Source organism: Sciurus vulgaris, assembly GCF_902686455.1.
Source record: "Sciurus vulgaris genome assembly, chromosome: 13".
Lineage (NCBI taxonomy): Eukaryota > Metazoa > Chordata > Mammalia > Rodentia > Sciuridae > Sciurus > Sciurus vulgaris.
In genome coordinates, this window is record NC_136474.1 from 74,160,939 (window position 1) to 74,184,306 (window position 23,368).

A 23,368-nucleotide genomic window follows, 5' to 3' on the forward strand; every position below is an offset into this window, starting at 1 on the left:
GGTGACGGTGAGCCTCTTTCCCATGCTCAGCAATGACTATCGCAGGCAAGAACCGATGGCAATGTCTGGGGTTAAAAAAAAAAAAAAAAAAAAACTAGCACGGCCCTCATTATGGCTGTGAGTGGCATCCAGGCTCTAATACCTCCCAGTTCTGTGGCCTGGTCCACGATTTCCTCACCTATGAAATGGCCTCAAGTGAAGTGAGGATCCAGTGAGTGAACATGGAGCAAAGGCATGCCTTGGCACATAGTGGTGCCCCGGACGTCACAATGGGGATCCAAGCTGTTGGCCCCAACACGAGATTCTCCTCTCCCTAATGCAGCATTCCACCTGGGCGAAGCTGTCTCCCGTCCACCTGACACAATCAGGTGTCTGAGAGGAAGGAAGACCAGCCACTTGGGCCACCCAAGAGTGTAGGGGTGGGCACACGCACGTGCAAGCCTCAGCGTTCCAACCTGGATTCCATCCAGGTGTGTCTGCCCCCACAGGAGACGTGTCCTGTGTTTGCCTTGAATTCCTCTTAGTACCATGTTGGAGGCCACTGCCCTGTAGGGCCCGCAGTGGTAGCTGGCTTTGCCCTAAGATGGCACCGAGAAGCCCAACTGCAAAGAAAAACAACTTTAAGGAAGTGCTTTCTATTGACTGACTGATCTCCTCTGCGTCCGTGCTTAGCTCGTGATCAGTACATGTCCTCATTACCCACCATTAAGTCTCCACAAGCCAAACGCCTGACCCGTTAGGTGATTGGTTGTTACATCCCATAAAGCTGCGCACTTTTTGCGGAGAAGAGAGCTGCGCGGCGAGAAGACGACGACGGCGGTGGTGGAGGAAGAACCAGGCACTCGGCTCAGAAGCTCTCCCACAAAAATAAAGACCTTAGAACTCCATGAGAGCCGAGTCTTCATTGTACTCGCCGGACGAGACAGTACCACACCCAGCAACCTGCCCCACAGGCTTACTAATGACTGTCTGTCAGATGTGGGAAAATGGCTTAAGCTTCCCTTAAGCAGAGGACGACACTAAAGCCTCCTGATAGCAGTGACCATTTCCTGAGCTGGGAGGACTCCAGGAGAGAATCTGGCTTGTGGCCTTTGCAGTTTCTAGAGGCTGCCTGCCTTCCTTGCTCGGGGTCCTCCGTTGTTCCACCACACACTTCCTCCCCTGAATCTCACCATCCAGCCCCCTTCTGTGAGGACCCTTGTGTTCCCATCAGGCCACCTGATCATTTCCCTCTCTCAAGATCCTGAAGTCACGCACTTGCCAGAAGCCCTTTTTGCCCATGAGGTAACATTCACAGATCCCAGGGATTCGGGCACGTGCATCTTTGGGAGGCCGTTGCTCTGCCTGCCGTGTAACTGTTCTTGTTGGGTGGGGACATACCTCGAGGATGTCGGTGCTCCCTCAGGTCTCTTTCTGAGGAAGCCGTGGGTCTCTCTCAAATATGCCCTTGGTGCCCCACCAGTCCCAGCACCTGGGTAGGGAGCTCCTCACACTGACCTGGTCATCAATCTTCCGCTGCAGCTGGACTACCTTGTTCTCCATGCCCACGTTGAGGCGTTTCAGGTGCTCTGCTGAGCGGGCCTCTATCTTGAGGGCCTTCAGCTCCTGCTTGGCCTTGAGCCTCCGGAAAGCACACTGGATGACAATGGCCGCAGCCCTCAGTCGCTGGAAACGCCTGCGTGCCATCCATCCCCGGGCGTGCTTCTGGATGATGGCGGCCTTGTGCTCCATGAGGACCTGGAGGGGGTTGGCAGGAACACACACACGCTGTGGGTTTGCATCCCAGGATGGGAGCAAGGGAAGCTCACTGAACCACCTGGAGGCAAGGTGACGCCGAGGGGACAGGCCCCTGATGTCGAAGGTAGTAATGACTGTTTTATGAATGAGGTTTACCAAGGTTCTGCAGCCCATGTACCTGCAGGGAATCAGCTGTCAGACTCTTGTTTTAGCTTTATTGTGTTTTTTGTCGCACTGGCTAGAGAGCCACCATCTAAACACCTCAGAGTTGTGGGGGCTTAATGATTAGCCTATTGATCTCTCCCCATTTGACAGATGCAGATCCCGCCTTGGTGCACAGGAGCTGGAAGATAAACTGACAGTCCAGTGAGTGCTCTCGACGGATTAGTGGCCTATCAAGTTACAAGCCACTCAGAAAAAGAAAGCATCAATACCCTAAAATACTCTAAAATAAACGCGGAATGAGTACATAAGCCAACATGTTGAGAGTAACATGCCCTACGCCACAGCTGTAAGACACCCCGTATTTGCTCTTTGCACACACTGCCCTCTGCTGGTTGCTTCCAAAATGTCACCTGCCCCTATCAGTGGCGTCATGTAATGCCAATCATTCAAGTTCATGGAACCGTCTCCCGTTGGCCTGGGACTATTATACCAGGTACAGCCACCATCACATGATCACGCCTGACCGTGCTTGGTTCCGTCACTGATTCAGTTTTAGGTTTATCGTTTAGAAAAATCACACCTCTGCACACATCTCAGGTACCTCCTTCCAACTCGTCTTTTCATTGGCATAGTGCTTCAGCTGCACGGTTGCCTAGCTGAAGGAGCATGTGCTGACTGAGGGCTACCTAACCAAAGATTTCAGTCCCGGTGGAGTACTGCAAAGAGCAGTACTCCACAGCCCCGCAGGGAGGAGGCAACGGCCCTCCCCTGGCCTCACCTCCCCAGGGTTCAGGCTCCTAATCTAGGAAGGCTGGACCTGCAGGAGCCTAGTAGCACCTCCCGCTCTCAAGTCTGGACAAGCCTGAGGTGACCACCAAGCCCTACTGCTGGCTCACAGGTGCCCTCAGGCAGGTGACTGAACTTCTGTGGCAGCTCAGGTGTCAAAGGGAAACAACAACACACCCTTCTTTGTGAGACTTTGGGGAGGATTTGGTAAGAGCAGAAAGGTGATTTGGAAAAAAGTCGGGAGTAGCTAACAAATGTTCACGTAGGCGACAACTTACTTGCCGCTGCTGGAGTTGAGACTCCTGAGCTAACAAGTCCCTCAGGGCAGCCACTTACCTGGCGGTAGATTCTGCGCACAAACATGGCCCTTGCGAAGGCCTGAATGACAATGGCAGCCCTGCGCACCCTCTGGTAGGCCAGACGGGCCCTCCGCATGCGGTACTGCTTCTGCAGCACCACAGCTGCCCGCGTCCTTCGCAGGTGCGCAGCCAGCCTGCGGACAGGAGACGGAAGAGGTGTGAGGGAGGGAGCGCCGGCGACCTAGCAGAGGCCTCTGAGGTGTCCACCAAGGGCCTACTGGGATGGCTCTCATCATCTTTCCCAAGCAAAGCCATGCCTTGGGTGCTGGATCCACAGGCTCAGAACTGTGGAGTTCCCTTTCTTCTTGGAGCCCCCACAAGAATTCCCACCAGCATCAGCCTTGGTCTGAGTCTGACCCACTCTGCAATCCTTACCTGACTGCTCCCTGCACCTGGGCAGTCCTCTGCACACATCTTTGGTGCTCCCCATCCTTCATGGCTTTACACTGCTGCCTGGGCCTCTCCAGGCTCAGAGAAGCCTGGGGCTGTGTCTCAATCATTCTGTACCCCTGAATCTAGCTCAGGGCCCCAAAGAGAAAGCAGTAAGCAAAAATCTGCTGAATGACTAACTCTCCTCAGGCCCCACCTGCCCTCCCCATTTTCTCATCTCCCTAGACCCTCTGCCCTGGACGCCCTGTGAGCATCTCTCCTTCCTTTCATGCCGGCATTTCCCATCTCACTTCCCAAATCAAACAGCCAGGTTGATGCTTCCCACCTTTAAGAGTCTTATTCTGTTCCAGGCTCACAGCAAGTACTCAGCTAGAGGTCCAGAATGCCAAAAGCTAGAAAGGACCTCAGAAATCATTGAGCACAACCCCAGAAGAGGAGTGACCCATCCAGACCAGGTGCCGCCTATGTGCTGATAGGCACAATTCCCTAGTCCAGCTCCCTGTGCGTGCTTTCCTCATACATGGGTCCTCGGATTACAGGCTCTCTGCAGGGAGAATTCAGGTCAGCTGTTATGTCCTCACCAACAGGGAGCCTAGGAAAGAGTCGAGCATACACAGGCACTGGATGCTTCGACTAGCTGGTGCAGATGGTGGACAATTACTTAGCATTGATCTACTATCCTATCTCTACAGCTTTTGCTCTGGAGGCTCCTCGCAACAGTTTGGAGAGAATTACTGGCATTTGCTATCCCTGGTCATGCTTGCAAAAAGCAGCTTATGATGGCACACAAAGGCAGAAGCACACAAGCAAGGAGGAGAATTCATCTTCGTAGTACAGAGGCCTGCTCTGGGCTTAGAACCCAGGTAGGCACTCCTGCACACGTGCTCCCTCATCTCCAGCAGAGGTGGCAGAGCAGCCATTTGAAACTCTGACTCTCAAACACAAGACTTCATGGCGATTACTGTCACTTCTCCAAGAAAATTCCTATTTGGAGAAAGTGCTGGCTGTGAACCTCCTGTTTGAAGGCCTGGGGTATTCCACTGGAGGCTGTGACCCCTGCACCTAGGATGCATCTCACAGGAGGCCATGGCCCCCATGCCTGCCCCAGCAGAGATGGCTCCTCTGCTCCAATGCTTCATCAGCCCAGGGACAGCAGAAGGGAGTGGCGAAAGCAGTTTCCACTGTGTGGTATTGGGCTGGCACAGATTTTGGGCAGAAGAGCCTGACTGGCACCTTAGCTCTATCAAGAGAGGTGGTTGTAGTTGGACAAGCCAAATCCTGTCTGTACTGGCTCAGTGCAGCAGCTCATAAAAGGGCCTCCCAGCACCTTCCCAGACTAACTACCCAACTCCAAGGGACTCCAAGATTCCTGGTACACATAATGAGGTTATGTACAGTAAATTGTGACACAAAGGCTACAAAGACTACATTCTAGATTTGGGATTTTCTTTCTTTCTTTCTTTACTGTGGGGTTTAAGCAAAGAGAAAATGATTGATTTGTACCAAAACTAGATTCTAGGTTAGTGTTGGTGGGAGGGGGCAGTTGGGGAGCATCTGACCTGGGAATTAGACCAACTTCTTGGGGTGAGAAGGTCATGAGAGGGATGCTCTCCCACTGGGAGAGAGCCAAGGAATAGACAGGGCTCAATGGAACCTGCTTCAATTAAGGACAACAAGAGGTCAACTTGCTGAGAGGCAGTTGCCTTCTTCCCTGCGACCCTCTGCTGCCCCAGATATGCCTGGGCTTGCTCACCTGCGGGCCAGGTGTCCTCGACAGTACCGCTGCAGGGTTAAGGTGGCCCTCTTCAGCCGGCGGTACTTCACCTTCTGCAGCCAGCCACGGACGGTTTTCTGGATCATGATGGTGGCTGCGCGGAACTTGTCAGCCCGCAGTTTCTCCAGGTAGGCCACTTGGCCTGCCCGGAAGAAGATCTTAGTGCGGCCAAACTGGAACTTGTCAGGATCCTTCATGGGGACCGGAGGAGAGCTGTTGGTCACCAGGTAGCAGCGTGGCAGCCTGCTCCACACCACCCAGTTCTTCCCAGGCAGAAACCCAACTAGTTCAAGTGGCTCTCTGCTGTGGGTACACACACTCAGTACTCAATCAACAGACATTGGGTCACAGTACAGGACAGGCACTGGGTGAGTCATCCAAGATGGGCCGTACAGATGCCCGACCAGGAGGAACAGACACCGTGACAAGGGAAGACGGGGGCAACAAGCCACTGTCTGCTTCCAGGCATCGATGAGGATTAGGGAGAAAGTTCAACTGGAGGTGTTTATAGAAAGGATGCCAAAGGCAGGCCCCTCTGGAGGTGCTATTTGAGCCAAGACCTGAATGGACTGAAGGGGGCAGCCATAGGGAAGTAGGGGGACAGAGCTCTCCAGAAGAGTGGAGTAGATACTAACACACTGTGCCAGCAACAAGTCGGGCATATTTGAGGAATGAGAGCCCGGACAGCCAAGTGTGGGCAACTGAAGGTGGGCCAGTGGGAGGAACCAGTCACAAAAGGCCTGTTGGGTGCTGTACAAAATTGGATGGGAGCCATGTGCTGGGGGTTCTGAGCAAGACACTGGCCTGATCTGGGCAACCTTTTAAAATGATCTCTAAATGGCTGCAACTGTACAGAGAATTACAGTGTAAATAATAACCAAATAAAACTGCTGTTTTTTTAAATGTATAATGACTGTCATAATTATGTCTATTATGTTAAAATTAGTTGCCATTGGCTGCATTTCACCCCCGTGGATGAGGAGATGACCAAGCCTGGGATACACCACCAGGAGAGTTAACCCATGGAGACCTGGAGCTCTGCAAATCAATTGCCATCCACATGCTCACTGGCACAAAGCCCACGGTAAGGTGGAGGACACATGAGAATGCGCTTCATGCTGGCAAATGGCTCTGAAGGAATCCTGAGCCCTGTTCTTCATGGGCTAAGCCCTATGCGAATGGGTTCCACACTGGGAAGGCTGCATTCCTTAGACTGTGCCTGAGATGGGGCCCTAGTTCTGGTAGGGTGTGTCTTCTCCATGGGCCTGGGTGCAGGGCTGGGGGTCTGGACTGGTTCTCATACCTATGTCTGCTTCGGGTCACACCTGCAGTCGGCCTGCAGCTCATGCTGAGGCCCAGGGCTGGATGGGATGGGCCAGGAAGCTTCCAGGCAGCAGAGGCTGTGCTTTGATTGCTGCCCCATTTGGGGACAGGCCTGCTTAGCAAACGAGGTCAGGATCAGGGACAAGCCTATCTACTTGGTTTCTACAAGTAAGAGCATGGGGTGTCGTAGAACTCCAGAAAACAGAGCATGCATGCTTCATTTGTTATTCTGGAAACAAAAATGAGTGAGTTGACCTTTGCCAATAGGACATCTAAAGAATCCCACCTGCTCCATCCAGTCACCCACAAGCCTGATCTACATGCCCTTCTTTCCCCATTTGTCTCTAACACACCCAGCCCAGATCCAGTGTCTCTAACTCCCAGAACCTACTATTCGTTTGCATATTATTTGACCAATCATCTTGTCAGAACTTTTAAGACTCAGACTGAGGGAGCTAAAAGCAACCTTAGCAACCTGTCCCAAGCCCTCCTGTTGCTTCACAGACAACAAAGCTGCACCTTCCTCACAAAATGAGCCATTACTGCAGGTTTCTAATCATGAAGGGCTCATCAAGCTAGTCCCTGCACAGCCACCATCCTTAACTCATACCTCCTGTGACAACCAGGAATCATGGTAGAAACACAGCTATCATAAGAACCTTGCCATTTTCACGTGGTTTTGTGAAACGACAAACCTTCAACAGCAACATGAGGGGATAAAGGCAATAAAGCAAGACAGGCATCAAGCACTGTTGGCTCAGACGATGGAGTACCTAACTCCCCCTGGGGTCAGGAATGGGATTCTCAGATCAGGAAGTATCTTGGAACTCAGTTTGGAGGAAGAATTGGGCAGGCAGATAACAGAAGGAAAAAGCATTTCAGGCAGAGAAAACACCACGTATTCAGTAACTTTTCTTCAGGCAAATCACTTGTTTGTATGTTCATTCCACAAATGTTTGGTGGGTTCCTGTGTCAGACCCAATGACATAGGGGGTAAATGTCAATGCAAAGACAGTTCCCCTGCAGGGAAGGATGCATGTACCTGAAACATGGGACAGGAGGGCCATGGGCCCCAAGAGTGACATCAACTGCTGCAGACAAGTGCTAAGTCTGGGAAAGCAGGGTCAGCCATGAAGCCGAGCACCAAGAAGTAGGTGGGCTACTCCTCATCCAGGAAGAGACAACTGTGCCCAGCAAGGCCCAGTGGTCTAAGTGCACTGAGGGGGCAGACCCCAGGCAGTGGCACTTAGTCCCACTAGCAGGAGGGGAGCATGGGTGTGTCCCTTTGCTTGGGACTCTTGTCTTCTGCTCCTAATCTTGAAGAAATCCAAGAAAGAGAGGGGCAGAGTAGAACTATGATCTGGACAAAAGAGAAGGCAGCCACATGGTACAGGGAGTCCTGAACTGCACACCAAGAGGCCAGCTCTGGTACCAAGACTCCCGCCACTCCAGGTTAACTCAGATCAGCTGACCTGGAGCACAGATTGTTCTCACCCATGAAAAGAGAGATGTTCAAACGTGAACACTGCAAATGAGCAGCAGCAGAAACTGCAGCTAACCATCACCTGACCAATCACCCACAACCCTCAATTATCCAGGCAGCCATCCGCTGTTTTAAAAATAAAGGATGGGGTAGCAAAGGTGGAAAGTATACGGGCTCTACCTTTTTTAAAATTCTGCCTTAAACCCTTATTCCTTTAGTACAGTATTCTATACTGTCTGTTCAAAGCTATAAACTTGAGTAGCTAAAATGTTAAGATTAATTAATTTATGAAATAAAACATGGCCTTAATGCCTGATCATATGGCCATGAACTATCCTGTGTGAGATTTTCCTAGCAAAATACTTGCAATTTTTTAAAATTTTGAGATAACTATTTTTATCACCAGTTTGAAGATTGATATGATTTAACACTGTAACAAGACATTCTTGTACTCTTCTATAATTCCTGAATTCTCTTGATCTATTGAAATGTTTAAGAATTTTCCCCTCTTAACTATTTCATAGTTCTCCAGTCTCAACTGTCAGGTGTGATTTCCGGTTGTTTACAATAAAACAAAATCCGTTACCTTATTCGTTAACAAGTATCCGAGTACAACCTGGGGCTGGCTTTGCAATGACTAATAAAGCAGCTCAGCTCTTTTTCCCTCTGCTGACCAGGGCTGTGCCTGGGCTCCAGATCTGAGACCTCACCAGGTGGACATGAGCCCAGCTGGAGGAGTCAGAGATCCTGGGCCAGGGAGAGTCTCCTTGCACCCCTCAATGAGCTGTACAAACAACTCCATTTTCCTGAGTGCCGAGATATGAAAATGTTAGCAGATCTTCTAGGTTTGTGAAGGGGCTGTTTTTTCCCATTCACTGACGCAGGAAAATGTGGTAAACATCTCAAACAGTTTCAGTAAGGATGAAGGTGAAAGCCGCAGGTAGCCCCCACCCTCCATTCTCAGGGCCTCCTGGTCACACCCTCCCTGGAGCCAGGCTCACCTTGATGACGCTCTCTAGGACAGACTTGCAGATGGCCTTCTTGTCTGTGTTGGCAAGTTCCTGCTTCTTCACCAGCACTCGGTACCGGTTAAAGAAGTCGTGGTAGGTCCACCTGGATGGAGCAAAGGTTTATCAGGTGACATGTCCTTGCCTCTGGGCCACACATGGATTGTGGGTGACCTCACATGGCATCCCATGAGGTCAATGCTATGCACCAAATTATTCTCAAGGATTTGAAGATTTCAGTGTGTTGTGTGACTTTTGGAGTTGGGGCTGGATCACTAGGGAGTTAAACTAGGGAGTTTGGTTATATGTAACTATAAATGCACTAATACATTAGAGGGGAGGGTGTCTGGGAAGCACTGTACTGGAGGACTGAGCAGGGTCTCCACTGAAGCATGCAGAGCTCCCTCACTTACACTGCCACTGAAGGTGCACAGACATAGCTCCCGACGGTGCTGGGGATTGAACTCAGGGTCTGGTGCTTGCAAGGTGAGCACTCTACCAACTGAGCTATCTCCCCAGCCCACAGCTTTGCTTCTAAAGGTTGGCTTTCTTGTTATAGGATGGACACTGATTATAAATACTTTTTAATGGGGAGAAGTATACATCAGCAAATAAGCACCCATGTCCTAATCTCAAGGGGTAAAGTTGTTCAAATTTGATCAAGTTTAGAGGAACCATTTTTCTCCCCAAAGTAGATTTTGACTCCAATTCCTTTTTATCTCCTTACCAGAGCATCACAGGCCCTTATAAAGACAGCACCCAGCATGTCACACAAGTGGAGAGACCTATAACCCACTATTCACGCAAGGAAGCGCTGCTGTGTGTTCTGGCAGTCTTTAAGCGGACCTTAAATTCATCCTTTGAATTGATAAGATTTCTATGCAAACAAATGTAGACCTCACTATTCCCCAAGCAGGGCTGACTTGCTCACAAGAGCAGCCAGGAATCACATGCAGGTCCCTCCCTACGCTCAATTCCAAACTGTCTTCAGAGATGCTCACACCTTGCAACTGCACATTGAATAAGCACGATCCTGCCTCAAAGGATAGAGTTTCAGTCTACATTCCTCCAAGGTCACCACAGTGCACCCCCACCTTCCTGCATCCTTGGCCTACACAGGTGCACACCAGCCCTGGCTCTCCTCTTCAGAGGCATCCAGAGAACTAACATGCACCTCCTTCGGGAGCCATCAGGTGCTGTGGTGTTCCATCACTGGTGGCCATGCTGAGGGATCAAGCCGGCTCAGGTCAGCACACTCACACCAAGATGTGAGTGGACTTGCCCCCCTCACCCGGGGCTCTTGGCCTTTAAGAAGGGTCCTTTGGAGACCCTCTAGAGAAACATATGCTGCTGAGTATCAGGACCTGTGGCAGGGGGCTCCCTGGGAATTCTTCTTCAATGCCAGGATCTCAAGACAGCCTGGGCCTCAGGCTGCCTGGGATGCAAAGGAAAATGGAGCCCAAGTTCCTTGCTCTTCCCCCTTTGCCTTGCTCCTATTCCTTCATGACTACTTTTCTTGGTTTGGTGGAAGATTGCTAATATAGCCACGGGTCTCCATGAAGAGTAAGAGAAAATAAAATGACATTTTCCTGTATCTTTTTTCCCCTCTAGTACGGTTGGTTGAAGATTTCTCTTTGCTTTTAATAAAGTTTTTGTGAGCTAGCACTCACCATGAAATTTAGCCTTTTTAAAGTACACAATTCAGTAGATTTTAGTATACTTGCAGCATAGTGCAACCATCCTCAGTATTGAATTCCAGAACATTTTCACAATCCCAAAAGCAAATCCCATAGCCCTGGGACAACCCCGGCAACCACTCATCTACTTTGTCTCTACACCCCTTAGCTTTCAACTGCTTCTGTCACAAATGCCAGGCATTGGGAATGAGTGAAACATTGGGCTCAGAGCTCCTAGGCCTTTCAAAGGTGGGCTCGCCGTCTGTGTAGACTCCCTTCAGAAAGCGGGGCAGAGAGCACTTAGAGCTCCCAGGGCCTGTCTTGCGGCCAAGAAAATGTTCCTCTTGCCCTTTAACCTTCACTCACTGAGCAGAAATTTTCTCACTTGTAACTTGTGAAGGGATTGTGAGCCAAACCCACCAAGTCACTGGCCACCTCTAACACACACGTTTATTAATGGAAACATTTAAGGTTATTAACTAGATAAATGCTGCTTCAAGTATTTCGATCATGTGTTAAGTGTCATGAAAACTCACAAGCCCTGATTCTTCAATGATTCACTCCAGGGACCTGTGAATCAGAGATCCAGGGTTGACAAGCTGTAAACCAGATGAATGATTTGTTTTTTAACCATGAAAACGCTACTGAATTTTTCTTAGGCTCTGCCTGCCCCAGTCACCCTCACCCCCAGTTTTAAAAATAGACCATTCTCTGGTACTTCCACATAGGGAAAGATGGATTTGGGTGAGAATCAAAATAATGACACACGTGAAAAGGAGCTTCACAAATCTAGGTCTCTTTGCTACCTGTCAACATCTGACTCTCTTGTATAATCTTCACTGGTGCAAACCTAGTTTTGTTTTTTTTTTGTATCAGGGATTGAACTCAGGTGTTCTTAACCGCTGAGCCACATCCCTATCCCTTTTTGAGACAGGTCTCATTTACTTGCTCAGGGCCTAAGTTGCTGAGGCTGGCTTTCATCTCATGATCCTCCCACCTCAGCCTCCAGAGTTGCTGGGATTACAGGCATGTGCCACTGCTCGGGCTGTCCCTTTACAGCTGTTGGACACTTTCTCATGACTTTCAGAGGGCACTTCCCACATTCTGCATCAGGGTTATTTGCATACTCACTTCTCCCTATGAGTTTGCAGTTTTGCTGGGAAATAATCAAAGCAGCATTTAACTAGGCTAAAAACCTTAAATGCTTCTAATTTAAAAATCTCTTAGTGCTGACAGATCCATAATTCAAGGAAATCATGAGTGGTGAGATGTGACTTCAAAGACGTCAGAGCTGTTTGGAATAAGCCTCGAGTACAGAAGTCTGACTCTGACCTTGGCCATAGCATGACTGCTGTGGAGCCCCAGCCTGGATGCTTTCCTTCCCTTACCTATAAAACGAAGATGCCTGTCTCACAAAGTACCTCACTAGCAGCCAGTGAGTTCATCACGTGGAGGGTATGGAAAGCTACAGAGCTTCCAAAGACCCCAACTGCTTGTTCTTCCTGCCTATCTCTCTTCTTGCAAACATGTTTTTGAAAATCCTCCAAGGAGAGGGTGTAGGCAGAACTGATGGGAGAGGGGGCAAACTGTCCACTGAGAAGAGTACTGTTTTGGGTGGGCACTCCCTTGGGAGGTACCTGAAGGGGCACGCCTCTACTGTGTCTGGCCCTAAGGCCTGTAAGAGAGTAAGTCTCCACAGAATCCACAATCAAACGTGGACTCCCCTTCTGTGCATCTTCGTGCTGCCAGAGAATACCTCCACAGGAAAGGCCCCCTCACCTCACAGGAAAACCCTCAAAGCAAAGCTAAAAAGATTGTGATTCTCATTTCAAAAGTGGAACTCCCTGGACTTTCTGATTAGGTGGGGACCCCTGGATCTAGTTTTGCTGTGATGGTGGGAAAGTGGGGAGACACCACTCGGAGTACAGGCCTGCACAGGACGATTTTCCATGATGAAATCTCTTCCTCTCACAGCACATCAACTTTTCCTGAGCTACTGTGGGTCCCAGGGCTTTTTGCCTTCTGTCACAGACCAGTTCACACAGGGGTGGCTTCTTTGCTAGTCTCTAGCCTTCAGTCTCCCTAGGCCAGGGACCTTGCAGCACCCACTGGCATGATATCTTCGTATCTACTTGCCTTTTTTTTTTAAAAACTGGCCATTAAAATGGTTAGCTTCCCAAAGTCGAACCTTTTCTACCAGCTGACTGAGGAGGACACTGTTGACTTTGGGGTGGTAAGTATTCAGTATGGGGGATGGTTCCACACGGCACAAGACATACAGTGTCTTTGGACAATCATTAGTACACCCGTTCGTGAGATGTTAAAAAAAAAAACTCCCAAACATTTGTGAAATGTTTGCTATGGAGTGTAGCTCTAGTCCTGGAAGACTTCTAGAGAACAACCAGCCCTGACTGCCATCTGCCACCACAGTGGGGATCCTTCTTGCTGTCCTTGTCCTCATCAAGGGGAGGTGTCCTCTCTCCCTAATAGCTCTATCACTCAATGTCTGGGAGGTATCCTTCATCCACTCCTGTACCTGGTTACTCTTACATTCCTTTCCAGAGTGGTAGGAGAAGAGCCCCCTCCCAAGTCTATGACAGGGTCCCAGCTGTGCCCAGTGAGTCTCAGCAACCCCAGGGATGGAATTCTCCCTCAGCCCTTTCCACCCTGGATTCTAGCTCTTCTTCTGGGTGACCGGGCTGAGCATCCTCAACTTCAGTATCCTGCATCCTCTATGAATAAAGGCTTCCTTCACCTGGTGTGCTCTGACCTGCTGGGGAACAGGTGCTCTCCTGACCTATTCAAACAGTCACAGACGGGTGTGTATGGGAAAACTCCAGGCCAGCGACAGCTTCCAGGTTAGGCCAGTGTTGGTCAGAGCCCCACTCTGGAAGGATGGCTCCAGCAATGAGCTCCTCGGGCTCCCGACAGTGAGTGAAGGCAAAGCTGCTTTGCCTGGCACAGGGAACAGCAATTTGGGGTGCTGTTTTGGTTGGCTGAGGTTGTCTGGAGCCCCACACTGGATCAACCTGTGGGAACATTCTGCAGAGGAACATGCCTGCCTCAGAAGGCTCCAGAGGACCAGGGTGAACAGACAGGGTGGAACAGCCATAGTCGTAGAACTTTGTACTTCTCTTTGGGGCAGGTTTCCTCTTTAGGGTAGTGGCTGGAGTAAATAAGCCCCAAGAGCCGCTACTTGGTATAAGGCTCGAAGTCACAAAACCTTGTAATGTCAGGACCCAAACAAGAATCCCTAAAGATGCCATGGTGGGCAATCCTAAGGGCCCCTTAAAAACAGTAAAGAGCTCCACCAGGGCTCCCAGGTGGGGATTAGGTGTGTCAACCTGTATCCTGGATACGCCATCATACAAATGATGTTATTCATTATAGGTCAAAGAGTCCTGATCACACTGATGTAGGGTGTTTCTTTCCTTCTATACTTTGCAGAAGCTCATGGGCTCCAGTAGGAGCCTTGTTCCCTGCAACAACTCAGAGGGTACCAAGAGCAGTTTCAGGGGAAAGGCATTCAGACATGCTGTGAGGCCCACCAACCAGAACTGATCATCCCTCTCTGGATAGAGTTGTGGATATTCATCATAACCACCAAGAAAACTGCACTTCTGTTCTCCCCTATAAAGGAACAAACCAGCAGAGAAATATACATATAAAAGTTTTACTTTGAAAATATACCAGAGATGATCAAAAGTTTAAAAGGGACACGAGAAGCCAGAGTTGCAGAAGAGAAGAGCACCTTCTTGAAGACTTAAGAACATACATCCTCAACTGTGGGATAGTGACACTCTTCTTTCCACCTGGGAGAACTTGATCCAATCACTTAACTTTCCTTACCCATAAAGTCAAAGTGATACCACCTATCTTGCCTCCCTTAACAGTCAGTCCAATCTTTTCAACAAATGGTTCTGGGACAACTGCATCTCCATATTCAAAATATTGAGATTGAATCCCTACCTCACATCATATACATAAATTAACTCAAAATGGATCACTGCAAAATCCTTAGAAGAAACAGATGTAAGCTTGTTACCTTGAAATAGGCAATCGTTTAACTTTAACCTAAAACACAACCAAAGGAAAAAAATCAAAAGGACTTGTTCAAATTTAAGTTTTTGCTTCAAAGAACACCATCAAGAAAGCAAAAGAGGCTGAGCATGGTGGTGCATGCCTGTAATCCCAGAGGTTGAGGAGGCTGAAAGCAGGAAGATCGAGTTCAAAGCCAGCCTCAGTAACTCTGAGACCCTGTCTCTAAATGAAATATACAAAAGGGCTGAGGATGTGGCTCAGTGGTTAAGCACCTCTGGTTCAATTACCAATATCCCAAAACACAAAGTATAAGAGATAGCTCACAGAATGGGAGAAGAAATTTGCAAGTCCTATGTCTGATATGGAATTCATATCCAGAATGCAAAAAGAACTCCTACAATTCAACAATAAGCAAAAATGGACAAAGGATTTGCAATACATTTCTCCAAAGACAGTATACAAATGACAAGTAAGCATGTGAAAAAATATGTATCATTAACTTATTTTACATCTGCTAGGATGTCTACTTACAGTCACAAGATAGCTAGCAAGTGTTGGTAAAAATGTGTAGAAATGAGAACCCTTACTCACTGCTGGTAAGAATGTAAAATGGCACACCTGATGTGGAAAACATGACAGTTCCTTAAAAGTATGAGCACAGATACTGTACAACCCAGCACTTCCACTTACAGGTATATACCCAAGAAAAATAGAAATACATGCCCACAGACATACACAAAGTTCATAGCAGTATTGTTCATACTGTTCAAAAAGTGGAAACAACCTCAATGTCCATGAACTGATGAAAGGATAAAATGTGATCTTTCCATACAATGAAATGGTACTCAGCAAAACCAAAGAATCCAGTACTGATGCACACTACAACCCAGACAAACCTTGGAAAGTCCCAAGTGAAAAGAGCTAGACCCAAGGCACTAATCATATGACTGCAATCACAGGAAATATCCAAAAAAGGCTGGTGCCTGCCAGGGTCTGGGAGGAGGGGGAGGTGAGCAGCAATGGCTAACAGGGTAATGAAAATATGAGATAGTGGTGATGGTCGTACAATGCTGACGATACTGAAAATCACTGAATCACTGACTTTAAGGGATGAATTTTATCATGTATGAGTTATACCTCGACAGAAAGTCAATGGAATGAAAAAGATAAGGTGAGTGACTTATCAAGGAACACATCATCATAAGGTCTTTCATCATTACTTCAGCACTCACCATCACAAAGGGTTCCAAGTGCAAGGTTGCAGGATACTCTCTTCCGCTCACACCACCATAAACACCTGGCATCTGCCTCTCCCTCCACCCCAATGTCCTCCCAGAGCATGGACCCAGCTCTGAAGCTTGCTAAGCTTTGCTGCATAGAGGGAAACACAAGCTGGCAAGTTGGCAATCTTCAGGAAGCGCCACTGTTTTCATGAAGATGGGAAGATGAACTGAAGTTGACACACAGCTTGGTTGTGGCTCTGTGTTTTTTATACCAGGAACCCCCCACACTTATTTTGGTTCAGCAGTCTTCGTCTCACAGTTGCTCCAGTCACAAAGCTGTGTGAGCTGTGGAAAAGGGAGATAGGCATCTGTCCAGGCTGGAGAGCCAGAGAGGCGCAGAAGCCCGGAAGGTGAGCTTCTCTCCAGGACGGGGCAGTCGTCGCTGAGCTTTTTGCACATTACAGTGGACACCATTCTCAGTCACTGCACAGCATTTCAAAATGAATGACACGTTTTCATTTTAAGCCAGACACCCGGAGAACCATAATTCTTAGGGAGGATAAAAATAGACAGGTGGCCTTAAGTCAGAGGGGAACAGGCTGCCACAGACAGCTGCCGCCGGCTGGCAATGCTACGGCCATCCCCTCTGGCTTGGTGGACCTCAGACACTTTGGATGTTTTAATTTTGGAGCAGGAGTAAGCATTCTCCTCCCAAGGATCAGTAGGTGGGATGGAGCCACTGTGCCTGAAAAGCTTGGACACTGGCAATAGCCCTGTGGAAGACTCACCCCATCTGTCACCCCAGACTACTCACTCACTTCCCCTTTGCCATTTTCCTCCCTTTGGCTACACGCACAAGAGCAATGTAGGAAGATGCATCAACACTAATTCCCCTAATCAAAGAAACCCACCGAAGCATCTCTGGGAAACAGCTCTGCAAAGTCGCAAGTTACTTGACAAGCTAACCTAAGAGAAGTCACTTTGCTGTGCTGAGTTTTCAGGAGTGGGGAGGTGGATTCTTTTTGTAGACAACTTCAACTCCCCATCAGCCCAGGTTCCACTCACATCCTTCAGGTCCCATGAAGATCTTCCAAATTAAGCTCCATGCCCAATTACACTGGTTCATTTCCTGCCACAGCTGAGACCTTGCTGGGCATGAGGCATTGATAAAACCTTGCTTATCCCCCAAATTTACAGCAGACACCCCAGTCTCCTAGATGAAGCCATGAAGCAGCACTCTTCACTTTTCTTTTTCTTTATCATCAGTGAGGTCACCCCCAAATGGTAACCACGGCTAGCAAGCACGAATGATCAAGCAAAAGGGCCCAGTCAACATTCCCAGCGTGGGAGCTTGATCCCTCAAGCTCCAATCCCCACCACCTCTCGTCTTCCAAATAAATGCCATTCTAGGTGCTGGGGCCTGGTAGTGGTCAAGAGGATGAAAGGAGGATCTAGATCGGGTAAGTATGCAACATTCAATTCCACCTCAGGACTAATCAAAGGGCCATAAAAGCACGGTGCCGCTTTCCAAAACTGAACATTTCTGATGGCAGTTCAGGGAGGAAACCCTCTCCTGTACCCTTCAGCAAAATAGGCTAAGGTGGAACGTGTAAGGGAGTATCCTGGATCTGAGCCCACCCACTCACATCACAGCATCAGGTAACATCTGTGATACCAGAAATATACCTTTACTTCCTTGCACTTCCCATAATACCTGTAATTACAGAAACAAAGGTATAGATGCACTTGTAATTACCTGCGGGAAGAAGTCTGAAATGATTAGGACAGCTGGAGAAGATGTCCTACTGCCACCCTATAAGAGGCCAGCAAGTTATGGGCATCCCATCCCTGCTGGCAACTCTGAATGCAACCAGGTGGAACAAACAGTAGAAGTCACCTTTCACGTGGGTCCAAGGACTCGGAGGGTACGTCCTTAGCTGCGGAAAAGAGGCGCCTGGATGAGGCGAAGAGCACGCGCACCATGCTGCAAACAGGACTGAGTAGTTGCAGAGAGGCACCGCACGGGCAGGGAAGTCCTCTTAGTTAAACTTGCTGTCCATCCCTGGATGCTCCCGCTGCCTCTCCACTGATCCCAACCTTCCTGCTCTTTCAGGCCCAGCTCCAGCCACAGCTCCTCCCACACCTGATGCCTGATTGTGATGTTCTCTGCTTCAAGCCTGTGTCACTTTTAGCTGTTGCTCCTGGTAGGCAGGGGCCAATGCAGGGCTGGAGGCAGGCAGGAGAAAGATTCTACAAAAAGTTCATCCCAGACCCCAGAAGGAAAGCCCCTTCCACTCTCCTATCTCTACAGACCGGTTTACACGGTGACAGCAAACCCAGCAAGAGTGCAGATGGCACATGCTGTCACTCTGATTTCATACAACGAGGGTGCGAGGAAGCTCAGCCCATGAATCAGAGTTGGCACAGATGTGCACAGACCTCTGCCTGAGTGGAGCCTAACTTCTCCCTGATGTCCAAGGAGCTCCCTAGAGTCACTTGTCCTACTATCAAACCATCTGTTAGAGTTCTTGGTGAAACAGGTGGCTCCTTTTATACTGAAGAAGTTCCCCCAGGTTCCACCTGCCTCAGACTACCTCATTGTCACAGGCTTCCCTTGTGTTTTCTCCGTGGCTCTGCATAACCCTCATGTGCCTGCCTCCCACTTTATAAGCCCCATTAAACCAGTGGTAGTTATACACAAAGACAAACTTCTGGGGGTTCTCTGCTCGCCTTCAGGCCTCCACACTCAAAGCACAGGTAGGCTGTTTCTGGAACCACGACCCTACACAGATTGGCACAGGATACCTTAGCTCTAGTTACTCAGATTTTGGTGCTCATGACTGAACCCAGGGCTTTGCACATGCTAAGCACATGCTCCTACCACTGAGCTAAACCCTCAGTCTCTTTATATAACTTTTAAACTTATCTTCCTAGTTGGAAAGTCCTGGAAATTTCAGCATGCTGTTTGAGGTGGCTACACACACTGGGATAAAAAAAAAAAAAAAAAAGTAGAAATTTGTGGTAAATACACATTATACCCAGATACCTATGCTCAAAGGCAGGCAGATTCTTGCTCACATCTTCGATGATATGATAAGTACTTTATTAAAATGCCTGTTACCATGCTGAGGACTTTGATATATTATCTCATTCCCCACAACCTATGAGGTAAAGATACTTGAAGTCAAAGAAACCCAGACTCAGAGAAATTAACTTGCCCGAAGTCACCCAGACAAGAAGCCTGGAGCCAACACCTGGACCCCAGCCTGGCTCCAAAGCACAGGTTCAGCTACCAGGCCGTTTCAGCTCTTGCGCAGGCTGCGGTTCCACACGCTGGACCCCTACACACAAGCTGGGGAGAACAGGAATTCAGACCCAAACCAGGCCTCAAGTCTGGGCCAGGCTCAGGAGGAGGGGCTCTCAGGACCCCCAACCCATCCCTTCCTCCTCCCATGAGCCTTTTTTGGAGGGCAACACTTCATTGACTTGAGCAGTGACATACTCAGCAATGCAACACAGCATGGCACAGAGGGGCTCCTTCTCTGGGCCCCACTGTGAGAGCACACTTTAGATCATGATGCACCTCACTTATGACACAGACACAGCCATTCCACAATGTCCTTTCTGCCATAAACCACTTGTGTTACAATTGTCAACCCAAGTTATTTCATTAAAAATAGTATATTGGTCATAATCCATTAAAATGATTCCCTGACCCAGTAAGGGTTTGCAACACATGATGATGAGAAACACTGGGCTCAAGACAGTGAACTAAAGAGACCTTTTTGGTAGGCAAGACCTGTCTCAGAAGCCAGCAGATAAAAGATCCGGGAGCAAGAGTGCTGCCACCTGCCCACGGGCACGGTTTGAAACAGGAAGTTTGGCAGCCACCCAAGATCCTCTCCTAGTTCAGCTGACGGATAGGTTGGATCTGAACCCTGTGCTCACAGTAGGTACCAGAAGGCAGTGCAACTGGGGACTTAGTGGCCTAAACTCAGACCTGAACCACTGGCCCTGGGCTCCAGCCACTCAATTCAAAGGCTGATGCCAGATACTGCAGGGCACAGTGGGAAAGGAAGCCAGGGAGCAATTGGGTTTCCATAGTCCCCTCTGACAGGAATGCCGAGCCTGCAATCAGGAAGCCCCAGCCTCCCCCTTCCTTAGCAATAGGTGGTTGGCTACTTGGGTTCAGACCCCAGGGTTAAAAAGGAAGAGGGGCCCCAGAGTGTCCCTGGCTTTTCCTAAGCAAAGATATAGCTAAAATAAACAAACAGCAGCCTTCAATCTTGCTCCAGAGGACCACCACACAGGGTTTTGAAAAGCAGACAGAAGCAGGCACCTTTACCACATCCCTTGTGCCCACTTCTGACTTCTGCCTCCTCACAGAAGGGACTTCCTAGGACACAGGGTTCTTGGGGGTAGCTCCGCAAGCTGGGTCACTGCACTGTTCAGTCCCAATTAGTGGCACATGTTTGGCTTAGAGGACACTGGCACAGTCTATCTCATGAGATCAAGAGGGGTTGCCACCCACCCGTCCACAGACACTTCAGACAGGTGTCCAGGGGAAATTGACAATTTTGTTACGGTTTCCTGAGACTCTGGAGTGGCTCAGTGGCTTATCCAAAGTGGAGGTCAACCGTAAGAGTGTTTTTTTTTTAACTTGAAGAAATTCTATTTTCCACCATAGATTTGACTCCCTTTTAAAAGTTAAAGGGCTTGACAGTGGTGGACAGACAAGCTAAATGTGACATATGCATACAAGAGATTATTATTCAGCCTTAAAAAGAATGACATTCGGTCACATACAACATGCGCAAACCTTGAGGACATTAGGCCCTGTGATATATGCCTGTCACAAAGAGGACAAATACTTTAAAACCCCCTCTACCTGAGGCACCCAGAGTTGTCAAATTCAGAGACAAAGGAGAAAAGTGGTTGCTAGGGCTGGAGGGAGGGAATGAGGGAGGGAATGAGGGGTGCTATGTTTGACATGGGTCGTCTCCCAAGAGCTCAGGTATCACAAGTGTGATCCCTGGAGTGGTGGTTTTGGGAGGCAGTGGAACCTTTAGGAGGTGGGACCTACTAGAAGGTTCTGAGGCCAGTTGGTGCTATTTTCAAAAGGGACCAGGAGAACTCACTTGCCCTCTGGCTTCCTATTTGGTGATGTTCTTTCCCAATCTTGGCCTTTTAGTCTCTGAAACTGAGCTAAACAAACCTTTCTCTTATGAAGTTAGCCTGCCTCAGGTATTTTGTTATGGTAACAAAAAAAGAAAAAAAATGGACTAAAAGAAGGAGTAACTGAGTGCATAGTTTCAATTTTGCAAGATGAGAGTACTGGAGATGGATGGTGATGTCTGTACAACAATGCACATGTGCCCATGTCATTAAACATCAACTTAAAAACGGTCATGATAAATATATTTTACCAAATAAAATGAAAAAGATACAGGGGCTATAGTAGGCATCAAGGAAAGGATGAATTCCTTTTCAAATTCCATCTAGCTCATCACCCAGACCAATGTCAATTTGAAATTTAAAAAGTTGCCCCCAAATATCTTGATAGTGATTCCTGTGCTTTTCTGGCCCAAATGAAATTCTTAATTGCTGTCAGCATCCCAGCTTGGGCCCTCCACTTTTTTACCACCTGTTTCCAGCTAATAGCACATGAGACCCTCCCAGGGCAGCACTCTCTGGCTTCTCTACAGCATCCCCATCGGCACATGGCTAGCAGGCACATTACCTGGATGGGTAGCCAGCTGCACTGATGCGAATGGTCTCCAGCACGCCACAGGCTCTGAGCTGCTGCACGGCTCTCTTTGGGTCAAAGCTGCCAAGAACAAGATAAGCAATGAGTGTTCAGGCTGGCAAATAATAGAACAGGGAGGCTGAGGCAGGAGGATCACAAGTTCAAAGTCAGCCTCAGCAAAAGGCGCTAAGCAATTCAGGGAAACCCTGTCTCTAAATAAAATACTAAATAGGGCTGGGGATGTGGCTCAGTGGTTCAGTGCCCCCGAGCTCAACCCTCCGAAATCAAACAACAAAAGGAAAGTGCACCCTCTTCCATAACATGAGGAACCTGCTTTACTGAGTTGCAGATGGCCGTGCACATGGTCGGTGTAAAGCACAGGCTGAAAGGCACCAATTGGCAGGTGGATGAACCATGTTGGCACCTTCAGATCTGTGCATGAGACTTTTGCACATACTTACTCACACCAGGGCGATTCTGCCTCCTTGCCTACCTCAATTCTGCCCACTCCCTCTCCCGAGGTTGCCCTATTTCCAGCCACATGGTCAAGTATCTTACATCAATGTCTGCACCATGTACACTTGGCACTAATCCTTACTTGATCCGCGGGGTTTAAAAAAATGAATTTCAGGCCGGACAGACCTGTGTTTCACTCATGATATAGCCACTTCCCAGCTGCAGGTGTAATTTGGGGAAGTAAGCATCTCTTTGGCCCTCAGCACCCTCCACGAAATGGATAACAGTAGTATCCATTTTCCAGGGTTAGTATGAGGACTCAATGTAATAGCCCATGAAAGCAAATAAAGCACACCTGGCACAAGATAAGGGCACATATTGTTGGCTAGGATGTGTCATGACAGCTGCTCAGTTAAGAATCATATAGACAGCGGGGCACAGTGGCATATGTCTGTAACCCCAGCAGCGCAGGAGGCTGAGGCAGAAGGATCATGAATTCAAAGCCAATAACAGTGAGGCACTAAGTGACTCAGTGAGACCCTATCTCTAAATAAAATACAAAGGGCTGGGGATGTGGCTCAGCAGTCAAGTGCTCCTGAGTTCAAAGCCTGGTACCTGCCCTGCCATCGGCCAAAAAAACAAAGAATCATATAGAGTCTTCCTGACTCTAGAGAGATGAGCACTGTCTTCAACCACTCCCAAGCTGTAGGATGCTAAGACTAGAAAACGCAGCATCTACTCTCTCTCTCTCTCACACACACACACACACGCATGCTAAGCGTACGTGTGGGAACAGATACTATCAGACCTTGCTGGGCTTTCTGAGGGCACACGCCTTTGGAGAGAAGCAGTGCCCTAAGGGCAATCTGTTGGAGAACTGGTGAAAGTGCTGTAAGAAACCTGAGGGAAAGACATCAGATTGGGTGAGTGATCAGGCAGTTTCTAAGAATTAAGCTGGTCTAGCTTCAGTTACTACTGATAATTTGCTAAGAGTATGGTTCCACTCCATGAGAAGCAATGAAGAACCAAAGCTTCCTTTCCTTCTGGCCACTTGTAGCTCAAGTGAAGCCAAGGATCAGGTTTTTGCCCTCCTCTGAAAGTGGAAGGGCAGGAGCAAGGACTGTCACAGTCCTGGGAGGCAACAGTGGCTTTGGCAGAATCCTTGGCCAGGCCACCAGGCAGCCTGCTTGTCAGCTCTGGGA

General features: G+C 48.7%; 1 protein-coding gene across 4 annotated transcripts in view; it reads right to left on the minus strand.

Annotated features, from left to right (window-relative positions):
* The window catches only part of MYO5B (myosin VB), a 377,648-nt gene that overhangs the window by 64,063 nt on the left and 290,217 nt on the right, over window positions 1-23,368 (minus strand). For all 4 annotated transcript variants that reach the window (XM_079109234.1, XM_079109235.1, XM_079109236.1 and 1 more), the window contains exons 17-21: window positions 21,705-21,791; window positions 9,019-9,130; window positions 5,191-5,402; window positions 3,025-3,181; window positions 1,498-1,737 (exon numbers count right to left, since the gene is read on the minus strand). In XM_079109234.1, coding sequence (XP_078965360.1) covers window positions 1,498-1,737; window positions 3,025-3,181; window positions 5,191-5,402; window positions 9,019-9,130; window positions 21,705-21,791 — 808 coding nt within the window. The remainder of the gene's footprint in view (window positions 1-1,497; window positions 1,738-3,024; window positions 3,182-5,190; window positions 5,403-9,018; window positions 9,131-21,704; window positions 21,792-23,368) is intronic.